Below are 18218 nucleotides of genomic sequence, written 5' to 3' on the forward strand. Positions count from 1 at the left end.
ACTGAGGAATCGAACCCAGGACTTCATGCATGCTAGCTGAGCACTCTACCACTAGGTTCCCAGTTCTACTATTTTTACAACTCATGAGACTCCTTTTAAAATTATGTAAGGGAAAAATCGATTAGAAGAGCAAGGTTGGAGGTTATCCGTCTGCAATGATCATACTAGCGTTGACACCGTTCTGCCTCAGGAAGATGCTATGACTACTGAATTACATGATTTTTTTTCCCTTTCATTTTGGTTTGTGTTTTTTGGAGTCAGGGTTGCACTGGTCTTAAACTCACCATCTTACTCCTCTATCTCCTGAGTACAGGGATTATAGATAGACATGTGCTGTTATACCTGACAACTATAGGCTTTAAACTGCTCAGTTTTCTTAAGTGTTTTATTATGTATGTAGAAATTATACTACATACCCAGGTGTGGTGATTCACATCTGTAACCCAGCTATTACTGAGGAGGTAGAAACACTGAGAATCAAGGTTCCAAGATAACCCAGGAAAAAGCAAGATCCCATCTCAATCAACAAGCCAGGCATAGTGATATCCAATTATTATCCCAGCTCCTCAGGAGCAAATAGTTAGGAAGACCATCTGAAGATAGCCCTGGACTAGAGGGGGGGAGAAGGAGGGGGACAGGGAGAGAGAAACTGGGACTGTGGCTTAAATGATAGAATACTTGCTTAGCAAGTAAGAAGCCGAGTTCAAAGCTCAGATCCAACATAAACAAATTTTCTCTTTCCCCCTTCCCAACTTCCCCCTCCTCCTTTCTTCCCTCCAGCTCTAAGATAATTTATTTAAATTTACAAACATCAGTGCCCTTTTGCTCATACTAAGAGGAACACTAGGACAAGCAGTGTGCTATGATTAAGGTCAGAAACCAAGGGAGACACCACAATTCTGACTTGGGCTTCCTACTTCCATCCCACCCAGGCGCTGGCTGGGAGGCCAAGGGGTGCCCCGGGCTGCTCCTTACCGAGTTGGTACCCAGTATCTGCAGGTTGGGCTTCTCCGACTCCAGCAGCTTGGCCACCATCTTGAGGAAGCTCTCCACAAAAAGGTTGATGCTCTGGCAGTGGCAGGCCATAAGCAGCTGGTCCAGCGCCTCCATGGCGATGCACACATACCTAGGAAGAGCAGTGGGGGCAACTGGGAGTCAGCATGGTGGCTGTGGGGCAGAATAAGGGAAGAAGATTGTCATGGGCTGTCACAACGTCTGGGTGGTAGAACTGACAATCAGTAAGACTTAGAGCTGTGAGGGGACTTTGCAGTGGCCTGAAGTTCTTAGGCCAGCTCCATGTGCAGTACAGATAATGATGCTGATTCAGGCCAGGTGTCAGCAGCTCACACGTGTAATCTTAACTACTCAAGAGGCTGAGATCCAAGGATCACAGCTGGAAACCAACCTGGACAGGACAACTTGTAAGACTCTTATCTCCAATTAACCACCAAAAAGATGGACATAAAGCTGTGGCTCAAGTCGATGAATGCCAGCCTAGAGCAAAAAAAGTTAAGTCAGAGCTTGAGGCCCCCAGTACTGGGGAGAGAGGGTGAGAGGGTAGGGGAGTTCAGAGATTTCATCTTCATGGGTTGATCCTAATCATATTCATCTTTGAATATTAGGCAGACATTTAAAACAAACAAAATTAGACTTACCAGTGTCTTTTTAAAAATTACCAAAGTTTAAGTAAATAAAAAGACATCTCAACTACAGGACCATTTCTGGAACTGGTAGGTGGCCCCCACGAAGTCCCACAGGACGTCATAAACAGCTGACTAATTCAGAAGTCTTGTGGTCAGACTGCCTTAGATACAGACAGCTTGCAAGTCTAAACAAGCAAGGTAATCAAGGTCAAAAAGGTATTACACATCAAATAACCATGCAAAACAAAAACAAGGCTGGGGGTTTGCCCTAGGGATAGAGTGCTTGCTTAGCATGAAGACTTAGGTTCGATTCCTTGGTACCACATACATAGAAAAGCCGGAAGTGATGCTGTGCTCAAGTCGTACAGCACTAGCCTTGAGAAAGCCCAAGGACAGTGTAGTCTCTGAGTTCAAGCTTCAAGACTGGCAAAACAACAACAACAAAAAACCCTCAAAAATCCTCCACACAAAACAACCTTTTGAGCTGGGGCATGCACAGCCTACCATGCATGAGAGCCTGCATGTTTCAGAACCAAAAAAAATAATTAAAAAAATTTAAAAAAAGAAAGAAAGGAAGGAAAGAAACTAAAAAGCTTCTGTTATTCAAATTTTTTTTCTCCCCCCTTCTGTCCAAGCCCTATCCTTCAGAGCTACCACCATTACTGCCAGAAAACCTACAGACCAGGCATATGACATGACACAGGTATACTGTGCCAGCCAGGTAACAAGAGCCTGAATCCTGCATTTGGGAAAACAGACGGGCCTGGATCCTTGTCAGAGAGGTCAGACTTTCCCTGCAGAGAAACCTGGACATGTCCAATCAACCAAGACAGGCAGGAAATGAGGACAGGTTGAGTGACATTCTCTTCACTTCTAGATCATCCTGAGTATCTTTCTGCATGAAGCCATCTGACAGTATCTCACCATTACTTTACAGAGTTTATGTAAGTGAAAGGAAGGGTTGGAGTAGCTGGGGCTAGATTAGAGAAGAAACTGTGAGGCTTCCCACATCCCATAACGCAGATTGCTGTTTTTCCTGTTCCTGTTAAGGGGGATGGGGAGAGACAAAGCTAGAATACTGTGATAAGCAAAATAACTAAATAAATAAATAAATAAAAACAAAAACAAAAAAACACCCTTCAGGAGGCTGAGATCTGAGAATCTCGGTTCAAAGCCAGCACAGGCACTAAAGTCCATGAGATTCTTATCTCCAATTAACTACCAGAGAATAGGAAGTGGTGCTGTGGCTCAAGGGATAGAGTGGTAGACTTGAGCTGAAGAGCTCAATAACAATACCCAGGCCCAGAGTTCAAGCCCTACAACTGACCAAAAACAAAAATAAAACAAATAAACAAAAAAACACCCTTGGGCTGGGAGTGCAGCCTAGTGGTAGAGTGCTTGCCCAGCAAGCTCAAAGCCCAGGGTTGGACTCCTCAGTACCACATACACAGAAAAAGTCAGAAGTGGTGCTGTGGCTCAAGTGACAGAGCACTAGCCTTGAGCAAAAAGTGTGTCCAAGGACAGTGCCCAGGCCCTGAGTTCAAGGACTGGAAAAAAAAATACCCCTAAAATACAAACAAACAAATAAAAAACCACCCTTTGCTAGGAACAAAAAGAATTGTGTACTGACTAGGACTGGAAATTTTGTTGTTGTTGTTGGAAAATGAAACTAATAGTAGAAGTAAAACTGAAATGTAAAGAAACTACAATGGAACATGCCTGTGATCCCAGTATTTTGAAAGGGTGAGGCAGGAAGATCAAGAATGCAGGGCTGCCTACACAGTCTCAAAAACCAAAAGCTAGGGGAGAGGCACAGCAGCGAAGTGAGAGGGAGGGAAAGAGAGAGAGGTGGAAGGTCTAATCCTTTGCACATACTACCTCTTGGCTCTCTGTCTCTGATCCTAGTAATAAGGATGGCATGGCTATAATTATGAACTTAAACATTTCTAAGAATCTTAGAAAACTGGAAGCCAGTGGGATTCAGGTCCTAGCCAATGCTCTCCTTGTTTGTTCCTCCCCAGCGTGTCCCATCAATGCTCTCAGAAGGAATGGAACATGGGGTCCTCAGAGCCGTGTCCACCCCACAGGCCTATGGTGACACAGTGACCATCAGAGGAGATCTGACCTGGGGCTGGTGTCCTAGAAGGGGTGAAAAGTAGTGGCAGGTGTTACTATCTAACTGGAACCTAGAGCAGATGGGTTAGGAAGGAGCTGGGCCATGGAGGGAACAAGAGTAGGTAGACCACAGACAGCCTCAGGGGTTCCAGAAGTGCATCTCAGCAGGTGAGGAGAAGAAGTTGGGCAGAGAGAACTGAGAAGGGCAGAAAAGGGGGCTGTGGAGGACACCGAGCACTGCCAGGCTCTGGGATTGAAGCAGGTGAGTTACAGCCACTAAAGAACATCTCTAGGGGTCCTGGCATTTAGGAAAAAGACCAGAAGTCTCTTGTCCAGAGCGCCAGGGAAGGCCAGCTCTGCTCCCACACCTCATGCTCAGTCAGAAGCAGCCTGAAAAACCAGGGAAGGTGGGGAGCCTCCTGAGGCATGAGTGTGGTAAGCAGCCTGGGGACCACACTTAGCTGGAGCAGAAAAGCAGATCAGGCTCAAGGGCTGAAAGCAGCAGACAGGAAGAAGAGACAGCTTCAGGAGAGACTTGTCATCACCCAAGAATTACTCAAAAGCCTTGACAAAGAACCACTCATTCTGGGCAGTGTGTCTTTACATTCAATGAGTCCACTTTTAAAATCTTCTGGGTTTGGGGAGCCCAGAAGCAGAAAGGGGTTCTGGCCTTCCCCTCGTGGCAGGAGCCAGCAGAGTGCTATCTAAAGAGTTCACTGCCTCCTCCTAGCCTCAGCTCCTGGAGAATGTGTTTCTTTTGGGAAGCTCTTCCCAGCTGAGTGACCCCAGGCACCATGGGGTCCTGCAGTATCTAATTTGGGATCCTACACACCACAGCCCATGCTTAGTGTCCACTGCAGACTGACTCTAGTCTCCCTCGGCACTGCTGACCCCTCTTTTCCCTGTATCCCAGCTTCCAGGGAATGTTCCCACAGTTGGGCTGAGTGGGAAAATAAATGCACAGAGAAAGGTAGGAAACAGAAGGAAAGCTTGACTTTTGCTGCTCTGGATAATACAACCCAACATAGTCAGTGATCTTGAATACTCCCTAGAGATTCCTCATTTCCTCCCTCTGCCCAGCTTTGACTATTTTTTGATGCCCAGCATCTATGAGCCAGTGATGAGGAAGATGAAAATGTATGTAGTGTTGGATGGGGATATTCAAGAGGGAGAGGGATGCATTCTAGCCCATTTTTTTCCTCTCTTAAAGTCCTCTTTCAGGCCTTCAGACTTTAAATACCTAGATGCTGCAAAGGCTATTTTTAATAGGACAATGCCAATTTTGAATTGCAATTCTAAGAGCAGTGGAAAAGATTCTAAAGTGGCTCTGATGGCTGCTAGGCATTTCTACCAAGAGAACCATCACTGCAGAGAGGGCGGGTAAAATTAGCATTAAGCGTTTCATGATATAGCTGGTACATCAGTTTTAGGTTCAATTTAGGATAATACCATTTTTACTTGCTTGACTATTCTTTCTAATATGCCTTTACATAAATCCAAACGCAGTCTATTCAGGCTCATCTTATTGAATGTGTAACCCAATTTTATTATATAAAATGATTGTAGAAACAGAATAATTTGCATTCTGTTTTACACTAAGTATATCGTGATTTCAGATTATCGGTAACTGGAGGTATAGCTTAGTGGTACTGGGTGTGCTTAGTTAGTATGCACAGGGCCCTGGGTTTAATCTAGCACCAGAAGCGATCAATCAATCGAACAAAGACTTTCTGGTTGCCAACCAGATCTAGACCAGGCTCTACAGCAGTGCATGGCAGGTGTGGTGGTCATAGCTGGGACAGGGGCAGGCTGTGGAAGAACCTGGAAGTAAAGCTGAGGAATGTGGATTTTGTTCTAAAGGAACCAGGAAGATATAGTTTGTGTGTTAAAAATATTAACCTGGCAAGACCACCCAAGAAATATGGGAAGCAGGGAGACAATTCTCAAGGTGACTGTCATCGTCTCAATTAAAAGAGAGTTGCAAGTATAGCTCAATAGTAAAGCACTTATCTATTATGTGAGCCCTTGGGCTATACCCCCAGCAATGCAAAACCAACCAACCAGCAAATAAATACAATTAAATAGTCTGAACCAAGAAAAAGGCAGAAACAAGAAGAGGAGACTGATATAAGGTAAGCATCTTTATAACCACCCTTCTCTTCTTTTGCCGAACACTTATGTTATTGCTTTTTTTTTCACTGACACTGACACACACACACACACACACATGCACACACACACACACATACACACACACACACACTGTAATGAACAGCTTTCTATATAAAGCTGGACTGTATTTAAAGTTGAATAGAATAGATAAATAGAAAATATCTCGACAAAGGAATTACTGGGTCAAAGGGCCTAACTGGTTCCAAGTTCTTTTTTTGTTGTTGTTGTTACTGTTGTTGTTGTTGTTAATCATGGGGCTTGAACTTGGCCTGGGCACTGCCCCTGAGTTGTTTTGCTCAAAGCTAGTGGTCTACCACATAGAGTCACAGCACAACTTCCAATTTTGTGGTTCTTAATTGGAGATAAGAGTCTCATGGAATTCGGGAGGAAAATGGGGACAAAAACCTGAGAAGGGTTATCAATGTGTGCTAAGTAAATGTAACTGTAACCCCTCTATACATTACCCTAACAATTTTTTAAAAAACTTGAAACTGCCCAGGTTAGCTTTGAACTGAAATCCTTAGATCTCAGCCTCCTGAGTAGCTAGGATTACAGGTGTGAGCCACCAGCATCCAGATGTTTTTCAAGTTCTTACTATATTGCTCAGAATTATTTTCTAGAAAGTTCCTTTTGAGGGAGGTAGGAAAATGCCTTACATTGCCATCTCCTTACGTCTGGAATAATTGTTAACTTGATAGCATTGATAACATTTTAATATTCATCTTTGATGACTAGTTTGTTAAATATTATCACTTTTCATTCAAGCTCCCTATCTGTGCCTTTTTTGTGTTCTTTGCCTCAAAGAACAGTATTTCAATCTTCCTTTCAGCATTTCAATCTTTCCACTCTACCCACAAACTATTTACTACGTGCCACTCATGCATGAGTTTGAATTCTTTGGGTTTTTCGTGTGTGTGTGTGTGTGTGTGTGTGTGTGTGTGTGTGTGTGTGTGTTGGTGAGGGAGCTTGAACTCTGTGCTTTACTCGTTTTTTCACTAACTGTAGTGCTCTATCACCTGATCCAGGCCTATAGTTTTTTGGTGGACCTAAGAGTCTCATGGATTTATTTGCCTGTGTTGGTTTTGAACTTTGATTCTCAGATTTCAGCTCAGATTATAGGTGTGCTTACATCAGAAGCTGGCTCCTTTGTCTTATTTTTGGGTAAGTAATACATCTATTGATTAGTTATTTTTCTTTAAGATTTCTTTCTTCTAAACATAGAAAGTCCTTCCTTCCCAGATAAACATTTCACTGAAGTGTATTATTTTTTTTTGGGGGGGTGTCATGGGGCTTGGACTCTGGGCCTGGGCATTGTCCCTGAGCTCTTCAGCTCAAGGCTACCACCCTACCCCTGAGCCACAGCCCCACTTCCTGTTTTCTAGTGATTAAGTGGAGATAATAGATTCTAGTTCTTCAGTGCTCAGGATGGCTTTGAACTGAGATGATCCTCAGATCTCAGCCTCCTAAGTAGCCAGGATTACAGGTGTGAGCCACTGCGTTCAGCTCCTGAAATATATATATATATATATATATATTTTTTTTTTTTTTTGCCAGTCCTGGAACTTGAACTCAGAGCCTGAGCGCTGGCCTTGGGTTTTCTCAAGGCTAGAGCTCTACCACTTGAGCCACAGCACCATTTCCTGCTTTTTTTCTATGTATGTGGTACTGAGAAATCAAACCCCGGTCTTCGTGCATGCTAGACAAGCACTCTACCACTAGGCTAAATTCCCAGCCTCTGAAATATGTGTGTGTGTGTGTGTGTGTGTGTGTGTATATATATATATATATATATATATATATATATATATATATATTTTTTTTTTTTTTTTTTGTTTTTTTTGCCAGTCCTGGGCTTGAGCTCAATTGCCTGAGCACTGTCCTTGGGGTTTCTCAAGGCTAGAGCTCTACCACTTGAGCCTCAGCACCACTTCCAGCTTATTTCTATGTATGTGGTACCGAGGAATATGACTTGGGCCTTCGTGCATGCTAGGCAAGTACTTTGCCACTAGGCCAAACTCCCGGCCCCCCTGTGAAGTATATTTTTAACAGAAAAATTGCTACAACCTTGCCTTTTAGTAGAATCTGGTGGCTCTTTCTAATTTTTTAATCTTACTGGGTAAGACCCAATAAGTTGCATTCAGGACTGGGAAAATTCTTTAAGGCCCTAAACTGTGTGAAGACATCTAGACACACAAAGACTCGGTGGCAGCATCTAGACAGTAGCATCTAATTTCACTACCACTAGAAGAGCAGTCTGTCCAATAGCTCCTGCCCATTATATCATTTTGTCTTAACCATATAATATAGCTTCTGAAAATCTCTCCTCCTCCTCCTCTTCTTCCTCCTCCTCCTCCTCTTCTTCCTCCTCCTCCTCCTCCTCTTCCTCCTCCTCCTCCTTCTCCTCTTCCTCCTCCACCTCCTCCTCCTCCTCCTCCTCTTCCTCCTCCTCTTCCAACTTACCCATATCGATGGCGACCCACATCACGGATGAGCCTCTCTGAGAGGTAGGCACCAATGCGATCTAGTTTTTCTGGAGCTGAGAGCGCATAGAAAGTCAACTTTTCCATGTTGGTCTTCACCAGGCCATCCTGTAGAAGACAGATGTCTCAGAATCGCCATGGCCAGGCTATGGCAGAATGGCTCATGCCAGGCAATAAACAAGAGTTCAGTTAAATCCCATTTACAAGTGCTTATTAAGTGCATTCTAGATAACATTCTAAGGGCCAAGGATACAGAGATGATCAAGACCCAGTTCCTGTCCTCCAGGAAGCCTTGCCCCAAGTTTGCTAGCTATGGATAAGTAACAACAGGGACAGAAATAAATGTGTGCATGTATATATTTTTTCCATGAAGATATTTATGTTTGTGTGTGGGCGTGTACACCCATGGGTGTGTGAATGAATAACAAGCCTCCATTAAAAGCAACTCTGAATATGGATAAAGATAGAACATGAATCTAACCAAGGGACTATTTAGGAGGAGAAGGGAAAGGAGAAAGGATACAGGGTGAAAATTTTTGAGTTACCCTGCAACTATATATTAAAACAGCGTAAAGAATCTCAATGATTAAAAAAAAAACACTGGTGCTCAATAGGGGGGTTGGGGGATGGGAAACAGAAACAGACTTTATTGGGAGTTGGGCTAATAAGGGTGAAAGGGGGATGAATATGGTCAAATAGATTGTCTACATGCATGAAAACAGAACAACAAAACCTGTTGAAATCATATTAGAAAGGGTGAGGGAGGGGACAGGAGAGTGATAGAGGGGGGAGATTGATTGTAACACATTGTAAGCATTTGTGAAATGTCACAATAAAATCCCCTGTGTATAGCTAATGCATGCTAATTTAAGGGAAAAAAGCAAGTCAGAATTAAGACACATCAACTCAGATACCCATCACCAAGGCATAAAGAAGGCAGATTTGCAGCCCTTGAGGAATTCTCCAGAGGATGCTAGAAATTTGATCCACCAACTACCCATTCAGAAGAGGCCATTGATTCCCAGACAGCAGCTCACTGACATCAAATCCTGACATTTCTTAGACCACAACCCATAATGTAGTGTGAGTATGACCTACTCAGATGCCTGGCAGATGCCAGAGGGAGCAGGGGAGACACATGGGCCTCTAGCCAAAGCCCAAGACAGAGGCACACTTCCCCTAAGCAGCAGGGGGAGATTTTCTTCAGAGTAAGCAGCCAATGACAGGACTAAGAAAGACATCTCATGTAGGCACTGACCAAAGCCCCAAACAGACTTCCTCCTGCCCTCTACAAACTCAGCCTTCCGAGACAGCCAATGCCTGCATTCCACAGTCTCTCCCCATTCCCAGGGTGGGGTCCAGAACTCCATTTGTCTGGTCAGGCCTTATGGTCAGGGGTCTTAGGGGTCTGCCTTCCCAATATAGCAGATCGCAGAGCCCAGCCCAGATGGTGAGGACTATAATACTACCTGCCAGAGCTGAGACTCACCTCAGGGTCCTCAGGGAAAATGTTGTCAACCAGCCTTTTGTACCTAGGGCGAAGGGCACCGCAGCAGCCACACACACCTGGAGGGAGAAAAAACAAAAGACAGCAACCCATGAGCAAGGCCTTGGGGAAATGGCAGAGACCTGGAAGCCAGGCCAGGCCCAGCACTACCTGTGAGGATGTAAAGCCAGGCCCTTGTCCTTTCTGGGGTCACGATCTCCCACTGCAACCAAAGAACCTGAGTGTCCAGAAAGATGGTAAAGGATGGAGGGTCTGTTGTTCCTCTTATTACTCCCCCACTTATTCCCTGTGCCTTACATCATCTCGCACCCCCTTCTACTCCCCTCCTGTTGCAGAATGGTATGTAAAACTATAAGTAAACGAGACCAGTAGCTATCAGTGTCAGAAAATCTGTCTCAAAGCCATGTGGCCATGGTATTTGAATACTGTGGGCATTGGAAAGTTGGGGCTGAACCCCAAGGACCAGTTCGGAGCATCCAGGGTATAGTTCTCCACGACACTCACTCCCTTCCCTCTACTTTTGACAAAATGAAAAAAATGTGGCACTTTTTTTTTTTTTGCCAGTCCTGGGGCTTGAACTCAGGGTCCAGGCACTGCCGCTGAGCTTTTCCACTCAAATGTAGCATTGTATTTCTTTGAAGCACGGTGCTACTTCCAGTTTTTGATGGGTGGTTAATCGGAGGCAAGAATTTCAAGAAAAGCTGGGTGCTGGTGGCTCACGCCTATAATCCTAGCTATTCAGAAGGCTGAGATCTCAGGATCATAGTTCAAAGCCATCTGGGGTAGAAAAGTCCCTATGAGACTCTTATCTCTAATTTACCACTCAAAAACTCAAAGTGGTGCTGTGGCTCAAGTGGTAGAGTGCTAGTCTTGAGCACAGAGGCTCAGGGACAGCGCCCAGGCTCTAAATTCAAGCCCCCCAACTGAAAAAAGAAAAAGTCACATGGACTTTCCAGCCTAGGCTAGCTTTCAACTGTGAGCCTCCAATCTCAGACATCTGAGTACCTGCACCCAGCTCTCAGCTTCTTTTTTACGCAAAGCTAGAACTCTGGTTCTGGCCTTTTTGGTGATTAACTGGAAATAATTGTCTTGGACTTTACTGTCCAGGGTGGCAACAAATAACAATCCTCAAATGTCAGCCTCCTCAGTAGTTAAGATTATAGGTGCAAGCCACCAATGCCTGGCAAAGTGGCACATTTTGATGCAGCTAAACTTGATTTTGTGGAGGAGACCAAGATGATCTTCAGTGCTGGGAGCTGATGTCAAGAAATCCATGTTAAAATAAGTTTTGACAAAATACCTCCAGGTCCATAATAAGAAGCTTAATGAATAGAGGAAATGGGAACATCTGGAAACCAGCTCTCCTGCTTTGTCCTCAGGCAGGAACTTCCTAGCTGCACTATCTCTGCAGTGGGGTGTAGGGGAGGGAACCTTGAGCAGGGACCTGGAGAAGCAGCCAGGGCCTGGGAAAAATCATCCTTCAAAGTAAAAGAGGGGCCCCTAAATCTCCCCAATTAAAGATGAATTCTGTTTATACAAGCATTCTACTTGATATGCAAATGTGCCCATGATGATTAAGCCAGTGAGTCATTGAGAAAAGAATGAATTTCTTTGGTGCAAATTACTTCAGCTACACAAAGCACTCCACACAGGGCTGGTGGGAGGAGAAAAGCTGCTTAGGGTTGGAAGGCAAAGGATGCCCAGCCAGGAGGAAGAAGGAGCAGCTATTTGAGCTCTAGGACTGTCTACATATCAGGAATATCCATGGGAATGAACACTGTTTCTAGTCTCATTTTATAGATGAGAAAACTGAGGCATTAACAGATTCAATTACTTGGCTAGAGCTGCACAGTTCTTCATTTTTGGTTGGTTGTGGGGCTTGAATTCTGGGCCTTAGCACCATCCCAGATCTCTTTTTGTCCAAAGTTAACAACTCTACTACTTTGAGCCACAACACTACTTCCTATTATCTTGTTGCTAATTGGAGGTCAGAATCTCACAGACTTATCTGCCTAGGCTGGCTGTGAACTGTGATCCTCAGATCTCAATCTCCTCAGTCGTTAGGATTATAGGTGCGAGCTACCAGTGCCTGGTTTAGACAGGTCTGATAAGAAGCAGATTAAAAATAAAAATCTAAGCCAAGCACCAGTGGCTCACACACATAATCCTAGCCACTCAGAAGGCTGAGATCTGAGGATCATGGTTCAAAGCCAGTCTGGGCAGGAAAGTCCAGAATACTTTTTGTTTGTTTGTTTTGTTTTGTTTCTTTTTTATTAAAGAACTTATGAACATTGATTTTTACATCATATTTCAAATGACATGTTTAACAAACATGTCTATACAATCACTGGCACATAGTTTTTAGAACATAATCAAAATTAGGCTAAGGGTTTGTATATCATAGATACATTAATTTATGAAATAAAACATTATATTTCCTATAGAGTCATAAGTTTTATGTCTATGTAGTTGTGTTTATATTTCTAATATCATGTCCATAGCATTGGGTATGCAAATATTGAGTCCTCGCTCTTGTACAGGACACTTTTATTTCCAATAAATGACCAAATAGGCAGAAATGGAGGTGTGGCTGAAAGTGATAGGGCACTAGACTTGAGCAAAAAAGTTCAGGAGGGGCAGCGCCCAGTACCCAAGTTCAAGCCTCAGGACTGGAATATCAAAACCAAAAAAGATCACATAGTCACTCAGGCATGTGTGTTAAAAGGATTAAGAGGGCAGTGCCTCTCCGACTGAAAGGTATCCAAGTCTCTGAGGATCTCATTAAAATACAATTCCATTTTAGCAGCTCAGGCTGAAGGCAGGCCATGTTCACCTAGCCAGCAGTCACACATGGAGTCTGGGTCACGTTTGTAATCTGGCCTGTACATTTGGGCTCAACTTCAAGCCAGGCTTTGGGCTGAAGCCCCTCTTCAAACAGTATGGCCACAGTAAGTTACTTTACCTAGATTTGTGCATCATTATATACATATTTAAGCTGATAACCATCCCCACCCAGGAGACCACCATTCCCTTTAACTTTCTTGGTTCATTCCTTGTCACAGAACTTTCCTCCAGTCAACTCCATATATGTCAACACTGTGTGTCCCTGCAGGTGAGCTAGGTGGGACTATGTTGTGTACCCACTGTGGTAGAGGTATAGGAGTGCACTATGGACATGTCAAATGAAGGGATGACTGTAACCCAGTAGAAAAGCAAGGGTGGACTTCAAGGTCAGGGAGGGCACAGACAGGCAGTTAGCAAAAGCCCTCCAAGAGTTTTGAAGCTCATGAAGAGCACCCCAGGAAAGGTTCTGGAATTCAACACTTGGTACATCTCCCAGGGCTAGGTCTACCTTCAGGACCAGATCTGGCTCATGGGCCTTGCCATATCTCTCTGCCTGCTTGGCCTTGGAGGCCATCCTGACTCCTCACCACATTGCTCTTTTGTTCTGAGGAGAGGCAGAGGTGTTGAAAATGTCCCTCTGTGCCGGGTCCTCAGCCTGGATGACCAGCCCTAGCCTGGCTCTGGTTGACTGGCTTGGGCCTGCTTACGTCTCAGACTCCCCTATACGCCAGCACTGTTTTCCTCTGGTTCTGCTCGCTTGGTCCTGTGTCTTTGATCCATCTGTCTCCATGGCCAGACCTGGTCAGTCCCAGGGAAACTGGAGGCTTGAAATGATGTCTCAAGTATTCAAAATGGCAGACTTTCACACACTAGGCCTGCCCACCCCTGGGGGCTTCATATGATCTGCCAGGCACATCGGTCCAAGGCCATCAGATCACTCTCCCCTGGATTCCTCCCTGTCCTTCACCACAGCCCCCAGGGCTCTTTCAGCTGGTCTTAAATATTTCAAAATATCCAGGCCTTATCACCTGCTCTGGACTAAGCACTAGGCAAGCACTTGACAATATTTCACATAATACTCACCACATCCATCTAAGGTAGGGACTATATTTGTATTTTACAGGCAGAATCAGAGATGTTAAGTGCTCTAAGGTCACACAGCATGTGCCTTTCTGCCATGAGACTCTGGTAGCTATCTCATTACTTGCTCCCAAATACATTCCTAACCTTTTCTCAAGTTCATTGTGTTCATTCAGTGCAGCAAGACCAGAACGAGAGACTGAGAGTCTCAAAAGTACAGCCTAGAAGTTGCAGGCCTCAATGAGCAGATAGATTAGCACCTGACCAGGGCTAGAGATAAGCCCCAAGGGGCTTGGCAGCTCCTGGCACCTGCTAGAATTCCCTGAAGTTCCACCCTCAGTGCATCCTGGGTGGTGTTGGAGAATCCCCCTTCCCCTCAGCCAGCCCAAGTCTGCAGCCTTGGCACAGGGTTACCTTGCATACACTCCTATGGCAGGTTGTTCAGCCTTATTCCACTGACTCATTTCTCTCTCCCTACTCCAACCCCCCAGCTCAACTGTAAGTCCCACACAGTCTCACATCCTTCCAGCCTCTGTACAGTATCCTGAGCCTGACCGGATGGGAGACAGCAGGAGGTGACCTCACCTGGCTTTGATCAGCGTGAGATCCAGGGAAGTCTCCTCTCCCAGCCCCTGATTTCCTTCTAACAAACATCAACGTCATTTGCCCTATTCACCAGAGGGAAAAAAGTCTTTTTGCTCAAACAAGTCCATATTTATTTTCTTAGCTGTACAAGCTCCTTGTAAAGACAAGGGCCAGACTGGGTCACTCCTTTCAAAGCAAGTGGAATGCTTCTTAAACAATTTACAAAAAAGTTTAACCCAGGGCACAGGGCACAGATGCCCCTTTGGGATGAATTGGAGGAAATAGAACAAAATTCAGAGAGAAGGGTGTGTCCACCTCCCTCCCAGGAGACCAGCTTTTCAGTCCATAAACATGAATTAAGTTCCTGCAGTTTGCATAGAGTACTTGGATTCGGCTGCAGAGGAACCACCATCTGTTTGGGGATACTTGATCTCCACACACTTGGCCAATGATTAGTCTGATGAGTCCAGGAAAGGTTCCTGGAAGAGGTGAGACCTGTGTTGGCTCCTTAGGAAGGGAAAGAGCTGCTAAATCCTGGGGAAGCCATGATATGAAAAGTTACCATCAATGGGAAGAAAAACAAATTTTTAAAGCTTCCTTCTTTTTTCCCCTTTCCTTTGCTTCTAAATGTCAAAAGGAATACCCTGCTCACAGGGATATTTTGTAAAATAGTAAAAAAAAATCAACATTACTTATTCAGAGATGACAAATTTTGTGTATTCTAGCCTGTTTCTGGATTTGAGCATGTTTTTAAGCCTATGCATAAAACTAGATGATAGGAGAATATTAAAATTTCTTTTCCTCTTTGTATACTGCAAACATTTGCCATTTTGTCAGACCGTTGCTTATTATACCATCTTTTGACCGGACTCTGATTTATTTAATCATTCCCTGTTGTTTCCAATTTCTTATTCATTACTTTGGCGAGGCAGCCATTTGCCCTTGGTAATTAAAGTCAGGAAGCACACAGGCAGAGCCTGGTTTTGCTTTACTGACGATAAGGAAATTGGTGGCGCCATGTGGCAGCACTGATGCAGGGGCCAGCAGCTGTCACTTGCTGGGGGGAAGATTCTGGATTGAAGAGACCCAAAGGAGAAGGGGGAAAACAAATTTAGGGAAGTAGGCAGAAACTGGATTTCCAGACAGATCTTCCTGGAAGTGGAATTACACAATGGCTGAGTTCTCCCTGGGGAGGCAGGCAGCTCAGGGCTGTCAGGAGGCTGACCTTTCCAAGTTCCAGAGCTGCAAGGTCACCTCTATCTGGGCAGTCTTGGCTAATCTGATGGTCAAATTAATCAAGGATGGAAATTTCAAAAGACAGAAATTGTATCTGACTGATTCAATGTCAGGACTGAAATTCCTTATTGTATGTTTTCTTAGGCTTTGATATTCTTCAAGCAAATAAGATCTTTAAAAAAATGTTTTCCCATTTCTGACTCCCAGTAGTAAAAATTGATTTCAAACTAGGGGCTGATGGCTCACACCTATAGACGTAGCTACTCAGGAGAGATGAGAATCTTGGTTCAAAACCTGCCAGAGCAGGAAAGTCTGAGATTCACCTCCAGTTAACCTCCAAAAGGCTGAAAGTGGAGTTGTAGCTCAAGTGGTAGACACCAGCCTTGGGAGAGCTAAGGGACCAGGGCTCAGACCTGAGTTCAAGCCTAAGTGTCTGGGCATGTACATGCGCCCCCCCCCCCCAACCACACTTATCTCAACCAGATTCAGAGGCCAGAGATTGTATGTGAAACTGCAGTCCCAGCTCTGGCAGGTTTTACCCACTGAGACTGATCTGTATGTCTGCAAAGTAGGACTAAGAGGATCTATTCAGAGGGTTGTGGCAGAAATGAATAAACACTCAACTCTTAGCATATATCATCACCATCATCAGTGCTGCTATGCCAACTATTTGTGTTTTGTTAAGAAAGCCAAGTTCAGCGGGGCATGATGATGCATGACTGTAATTCCAGCACTTGGGAAGGTGAAACACAACAATGGAGAATTCAAAGCCTGCTTGGGCTACATACTGAGATCTTGTCTCAAAACAACAACCAACAACAAAGACAGGTGTAGGTGGCTCACATCTGTAATCCTGGATACTAGGAAACTGAGATCTAAGAATCGCAGTTTGATGCTAGCCAGGGCAGGAAAGTCCATAAAGACTCTTCCCACCAAGTAACCAGGAAAAAAAGTAGGGCTAGAAGCATGACATAGGTAAAAGAGCACCAGCCATAAGTAAGCAAGCACTAGGTCCTGAGTTTAGGATCTAATACCAGGAAAAAAAAAAGTCTAACTCTATATGGCAGCTGTCACCTCTCAGATACCAAAGGACAAAGCCCCGTGGGAAATACAAGTGGAGGTCTATCACTCTGACAGCAGCCAGGCTCTAGGCTTCCTTTCATCTAATCTTTATAGCAAGTCTCTGAGGCTGATAAAATCATCCTTGTTTTTTCAGAGGGCTCCTACCCAAGGCTCTTTTGCAGTAATGCTGCCTTACAGAATGAAACATTGGAGGTCTCTGCCTACAAATATCTCAAAATAAAAGTGAAAAATGTATCTAACAGGAACATGGAACACATCATCAGGATCATAGGAATTAGATGTTACACACACAGGAGGTTGCTGAGGAAACGGGATGGGAAGTGTCAGGGAGACCCATTCTGAACATTATTTAAAAAGAGAAGAATTCCATTGTATTGGGAGAAAAAGAAGGCTTTCGTTTGGGAAAGGGCAGAAGAAAAACATTTCCTAAGAGTGTATTACGTTATGTGTCTAACTTGATTTTTTCTTAAATCCCATGAGATTGGAATTGCCATCCTTCAGATGAGAAAACCAAAGCTCGGGAGGGTGGGGGATATTCCATTGGCCCAATGTCACACAGGGAGCAAGGAATGGAGGCAGGAAGAGACCCAGCTAGGTAGGCCCTCTGACACCATAGCCATGGTATCTAGAAAGATCTGCAGTGAGATTATGCATATTAGACACAGATATGAAGGAGGTGTGGTCAAGTAGAAAAAAAAGATATTTCCAACAAGTATTATTTTGTGCTGGTTCTGAGGCTCGAACTCAGGGCTGGGTTTGTCCCTGAGCCGTTATGCTCGAAGCTAGCACTCCTCCATTTGAGCCACAGCTCCAATTCCAACTATTTTTTTCCTGGGGCTTGAACTCAGGGGCCGGGCACTGTATTTGGGCTTTCTCAAGGCTAACACTTGAGCCACAGCACTACTTCTAGCATTTTCTGTGTATGTGGTACTGAGGAATTGAACCCAGGGATCTGTGCATGCTAATCGAGCACTCTGCCACTAGGCAACATTCCTGGCCCCCAATTCCAACTTTTTGGTGGTTAAGTGGAGACAAAAATCTCATGGACTTTCCTGCCCAGGCCGGCCTTGAATTTTGATCCTTGTATCTTAGCCTCCTGAGTAGCTAGGATTATAGGCATGAACCATTGGCTCCTGGATCAAGATTATTTTTTTTTCTTTCTTTCTTTCTTTCTTTTGTGGTTCATGGGGCTTGAACTGGGCCTGGGCACTATCCCTGAGCTCTCAGCTCAAGGCTACTGCCCTACCCTTGAGCCAAGCCCCACCTCCCGTTTTCTAGAAGTTAATTGGAAATAAGAGTCTCAGGTCCTTTTGTACCTCGGCTGGCTTTGAACCTTGATCCTCAGATTCAGTCTGATTATTATTTTTTCTATAACGCTTCAAACCCAAACTGGCTTTATGAACAGTCTCAAAGTCAAATTCCTTGTGCTGATAACAAAGCACGGTGAGGATAACGATGGGCAATACCCTATGA

General features: G+C 44.4%; 1 protein-coding gene across 1 annotated transcript in view; it reads right to left on the bottom strand.

Moving 5' to 3' along the window:
• The window catches only part of Efr3b (EFR3 homolog B), a 73577-nt gene that overhangs the window by 31597 nt on the left and 23762 nt on the right, over positions 1-18218 (bottom strand). The window contains exons 2-4 of the mRNA XM_090337347.1: positions 9900-9976; positions 8391-8518; positions 976-1126 (exon numbers count right to left, since the gene is read on the bottom strand). Of these exons, the coding sequence (XP_090193473.1) occupies positions 976-1126; positions 8391-8518; positions 9900-9976 (356 nt within the window). The remainder of the gene's footprint in view (positions 1-975; positions 1127-8390; positions 8519-9899; positions 9977-18218) is intronic.

Source organism: Megascapheus bottae, chromosome 7 (assembly GCF_031878675.1).
Source record: "Megascapheus bottae isolate mThoBot1 chromosome 7, mThoBot2.hap1, whole genome shotgun sequence".
NCBI lineage: Eukaryota > Metazoa > Chordata > Mammalia > Rodentia > Geomyidae > Megascapheus > Megascapheus bottae.